The sequence below is a fragment of the Cyprinodon variegatus genome, unplaced genomic scaffold, assembly GCF_000732505.1.
Source record: "Cyprinodon variegatus isolate N-32 unplaced genomic scaffold, C_variegatus-1.0 Scaffold67, whole genome shotgun sequence".
In the NCBI taxonomy this organism is placed as follows: Eukaryota; Metazoa; Chordata; class Actinopteri; order Cyprinodontiformes; family Cyprinodontidae; genus Cyprinodon; species Cyprinodon variegatus.
In genome coordinates, this window is record NW_015150520.1 from 91,184 (window position 1) to 96,214 (window position 5,031).

The window sequence follows — 5,031 nt, forward strand, 5'->3', positions numbered from 1 at the left end:
ACTCCTCCAAACAGAAACACATCCACCATAGAAAAGATTCCTTTATCGTGTTTCTATAATTTCATTAAAGCAACAAAACCTAATGGACACAAACCCTGCGATGAAGCGGCAAGCTCCACGCATTGAGAGCATTCACAGGTCCTCCCTCACCCCATGCTACTATGGATTTTAAAATTATAGCACTGAATACCGTACAGGAGAGTAGTCACATGATGCATTTGCTCCATTAAACATTTAATCATGAATGCTTATTATAACGCACTTGCAACCCGTGTTGCCATATGAGGCCTATATAAGACTTTTTCATTTTTGCGGCTCAAGATGGATTTGTTTTGTTTTTTTTTGGTCCAATATGACTCTTTGAACAGTTTGGGTTGCCGACTTCTGCTCTATATGCATCACTAGTTCTATAGCATACTTATGGTTTAAACCGAAGAGGCCACAACACAGTAAATATCAGTCAAAGGACCTCTAATGTCTTTCTGCCACAGACATCTTTGTGAAACAGTAGAGAATCAGCCAGTGGCATCCAAAAGGAGTGACAATATTGTCATATGATGTCATTCCTGCAGCAAGGTCTGTGAGACTTTTACATGTACGGGATACCAAAATCAAAAATGTGAAACATGTACATGCATATACGGCTGGGCCACTAATGCAATGTTCAAATCGCAGAGGTAGTAAATTTTAGTCACATTACATTTAACAACGTTTCAACGTTTTCCAGGCCAAGGAACCCGAAACTGATGGCGAGATGGAGCAGAGACCCCCTAATTATATATATTGTATGAAATTGTATTATATAAAACTGGTCTTATAGTCACTCTATTACAGATGGACTAATGTAACTAAAGTAATTTCTCCCTGAGATTATTAAAGTATTTCTGATTCTGATTCCTGGTTGATGGGACAACACGGACACGGACCCCCTGTTGAAGACCTCCTGTTCAGAGGCTTAGCCAGAATTTTTTTTAAGTGTGGCCAAGCAATAACAAACGTACACTGAGGGGAGGCCGAAAACGCATAGGTGCCAGAACCTCAGGGTCAATCTATACTGTTCCTACAGGAAAATTAACGACACAATATCTATATTTTCCACATAAAGACCACTATTCTTTCATACAGCCTTTGCTAAAAAATAAACGCATATATTTAAACATCCTTGCTTCCTGGATAAAAGGTACAGTGGATAAAATCCTTTCAAGTTTGAGTTATGGGGCGAACATCTTTTCCATTGTCATTACCTACCTACTTTTATCAACAACCATTCTGCATAAAATTTATATTTACAAGTACTAATATCTACATAAATTGATTATTTTATAAGTTTTTATTAAAATAGTTTTTTTTTTATATATGATTTCACTGAAGATCTTAGATGACTCGCACAGAGACACATCATTTTCTCTTTACCCCATAAAACACAAAATCTAGTTCTGCAAAGAGCATGAATTCTGTACTTATCATATTTAGTGTTAGTATATTAATGAGCATAATTAACCACGGTGTTTTTGTTCTCAGGTAACTGTTGATATATGAAAATTGTTAAATGTTTGAATATTCCACTTGAGAGTAGTATTGCTGCCACCATCTGTATCAGAGGGAAAAAATGGTAGGGGTGGCCAATGATTGGTTAAGGCCACCACTGGCCCCCCATCTAGCTCCGCCCCTGCTTTTAGTGCATTTGGCTTATGTATTTATATATATGTTTGAAACCAACCTTAGTCCAACTGCCAGTCTTTGTTTGGGCTCTATAGGGGCTCTGAAAGAGGTTGATTGCCGCCTGAGCTCAGGACCAACTAGAGACAGCAGTTCGTCCATCTTCTCTACACTCATCCTGAAGTATTCCTGATGGCGATTCCTGTCCAGCCTCAGCTCTGCCACAAGGTGATAAAAATCCCCTCTCTGCTTCCTTCGCAGGTTGAAGGGATGCACCCAAAAGCGCCTCTTTCGTTCCCTCCTCCTCCTCAGTGCGAGAAGGAGAACAATCGCGAGGGCTCTTTTCTTGTTAAGTGGCACTACATGTCACACATAAAAAGAATTAGGTTAACTGGTGAATGTATAACAATAAAAAAAACAGTCACACATCTTTCATGAATATGTGTCAAACACGAGTATAACAGCAACACTTCTGAAATATACAATGTTTACAGACGTAGCTTTCTTACCCATCGTAGAGACACAAAGGTCACGTCAAATGAGGTGACCGTGCAAGAAAAATAAAAAATCTGTATCAAGTGAGCCTCTCCGAATTCATAATAGTTACTATCGCGTGAGCTCACGACTTCGCGAGTGAGCTTGCTACTCTCGCGCGAACTCGTGATCTCGCGATTCCAGACGTCAGTTCCCGCTGCTTTTTTCGCCTGCAAGAACGGACCTCACTTTGAATTCACACAGACTCCGTCAATCCTCCTTTTTCCATCCGTTGCCTAGAGAAACCATTCTAGACTCTGCTGTAATCAACCCTGACTCCGTGGTTCTGGGACATGACTAGGAGCAACCTTAAGTCACAGAAATGGATCGAGGCTATTTTTCACGGATGACGGAGCAAAACGCGTAAATTTCTCTAAAGAAAACAGATCAAGCCAGCCAGGAAGTCAGAAATCGGAAAAGTAAAGCGCATCCGGTGCATTTCAAAATAAGATACACGCAATCAGATCATAAATCAAGAGGTGAAACATAAGTCAGGTGGAGGGTCTTAGAGATTGGCAATATGGACGACGAGAAGTTGATTTTGGAAGTGGAAAAACACAAAATTTTCTATGATGCCAATCATCCTTTTTACAAGGATAACGGCAGGAAGGAGATGGAATGGGGGGAGGTAGCAGCAGTCATTGGAATGGAAGGTGAGTTCATCCTGCTGAGTATTTCAGCCTTTCTAGTTTGCTAAATCAGAATTACTTTATCAATTTCTTGTGGGAAATCCCTTTACTTTTAGCACAACCATTTAATGAAGTACAATAGTGCTAAAATAAAATATTATAAGACAGAATAAAATAAGTATCACTCACATAGTAAAATTACTCCCATATAAACAGTGTAAAATAACTTATAGAAATACATTAGGAATAAAATAAGGATCTCAGAATATACAATCAACAGTGTTTACAATGATGCTGAGTATTTAAATGACTATTAATGCACATGGCCGGGTTAATGTGCATGGTAAAGTAATGAAATAAATAAATAATAATTGTTTCATTACAACTAAGACAGTTATAAACATTAATTCTGTTTAGGTTAAAGAGCCTAATACAAAATTGACAATTAGACAAACTAATATTCATGTATTTGAAGGCAGTATAAAAGTGTTTAAAGGAAGCATTTTAGAAACATTTTCATGGTTTATCGTATAATTGAAAACTTTTCTGAAAATGCAAAAAAGACGCTTAAAAGTTTCAGTTAAATCAAATGTAAATTATATTGTAAATTGTTTTGACAGGTTGCAGAACCTCTAACCTTCACAGGCAGATATTAGGTACCGTACTTTAATTTTGTAAATGTTTTTTCAAAATCATTTTTTTATATCAATTTCTTCACCTTTTTTTGTAACTTTCCTTATTCATAAAACAGAATACACATAAAAAAATGTTTTAAGACACAACTGGGCGACTGAAGATCAGGTTATAAACAATTACAATACAATTCTAACATAATAACAAATCAAACCTAATAGTTCGCTATTTACCAACAAACTACACACACATTGTCTATAGAGTAAACAGGAGTTCCAGATCACCATACATCAGCATCTAAAACTACTAGATGGTGGCTGTATTGGAGCAACTACTACCATTTTTCCATCGAAGTGTCTTCTTTTAGTATGGGGATGAAGCTCTCTATTAGTTCTTCTGAATGGCTGAACACAACACCTTGTGTAAAAGCAAGGTTGATCCAGAAGGGTTAAGTACCTGTACATGGCAAGAAACGTTGTGTGTTAAATTGTGTTTCTAATACGTGTTTCTTCTATTTCTAGCTGACATTTGTAAGGCTCGGTGGAGAACTCTCCGGGATTCCTTTGTTAAACATGAAAGAAAAAGCTCTGTTGGAAGTGGATCCACAACTGGGACCCAAAAGGAATGGAAATATAATGAACTGATGTCCTTTCTTACGCCTTTCCTGCAGCCAAGAAGGTGTGTGAGACACACACGTCCGTGATACCTGGGGTTGTTTCAACTTAAAGAATTCAGATTCCTTCTTTCGATTTAATTTCTTCTCGATTTCCATCCTTTTAAGAGAAAAAGTCGTGCATATTTTAGTAATGTATTCCCAATGAAGTTTAATTCTATACCATTTACCTTTTATAAACGTTGGAATAAATTATACATTTTTCAACCAGTATAAACAGGAAACCTATGAACTCTTATTTAAATTCTATGAATATTTCTTTTCACGAGGTTACACTTTCATATGGAGCTTATTGAAAAGCTCATTAGGGTGAGTCAGCTGGAGGAGAAACGGCTTAACAGGTGTTGTGTTAAGGAAGGTATCCATACAGAATTTATTTCCTCAATTCCACTCAACTGTACGTAGAAGCAGTGATGTTTTAAAATTATTTTTATTTTGTGCACAGATTTAAAAAGGAAATTCTTTACTCTTTCCTTGAGTTAATGGGTTTAAACAGGGTTTGAAACAGTTCCCAAATGAAATAAAATATATAAATACGGTTACATTTATCAATCTGGCAGATCAAAAAGAATATTTTTCATTCTATCAAAATCTCTAAGGAAAACATAAGACAGAGTATTAGGGCCTGGCTAAAGATCTATTTATTTTTTTACTTTGAGAATAAAGTTGCAATATTACGAGAATGAAGTCATCATACAACAACCCATTTGAGAAAGAAAGCTTGGAGATCTGACCAGCATATGACGGCTAACCAGCAGCACCAAACAGCAACCTGAGAACACTTTGACATCCTGCCCAATTTAATGCTGGTGCTAAAAGATTTCCTTATTTGTCAAACCAGAGCCAAAGTATAGACTTAGACAGATTTATTTGTCATTTTGTATACACAAGTGTAAAACAGAA

At 36.8% G+C, this 5,031-nt stretch overlaps 2 protein-coding genes across 2 annotated transcripts in view; one reads left to right on the forward strand and one right to left on the reverse strand.

The window, feature by feature from the left end:
• The window catches only part of LOC107083033 (putative nuclease HARBI1), a 6,379-nt gene extending 4,066 nt beyond the window's left edge, over positions 1-2,313 (reverse strand). The window contains exons 1-2 of the mRNA XM_015371971.1: positions 2,169-2,313; positions 1,721-2,018 (exon numbers count right to left, since the gene is read on the reverse strand). Coding sequence (XP_015227457.1) covers positions 1,721-2,018; positions 2,169-2,172 — 302 coding nt within the window. The 5' untranslated portion in view covers positions 2,173-2,313. The remainder of the gene's footprint in view (positions 1-1,720; positions 2,019-2,168) is intronic.
• A 32-nt stretch (positions 2,314-2,345) lies between these two features.
• Positions 2,346-5,031, forward strand: part of LOC107083034 (transcription factor Adf-1-like) — a 5,484-nt gene continuing 2,798 nt past the window's right edge. The window contains exons 1-2 of the mRNA XM_015371972.1: positions 2,346-2,846; positions 3,977-4,133. Coding sequence (XP_015227458.1) covers positions 2,714-2,846; positions 3,977-4,133 — 290 coding nt within the window. The 5' untranslated portion in view covers positions 2,346-2,713. The remainder of the gene's footprint in view (positions 2,847-3,976; positions 4,134-5,031) is intronic.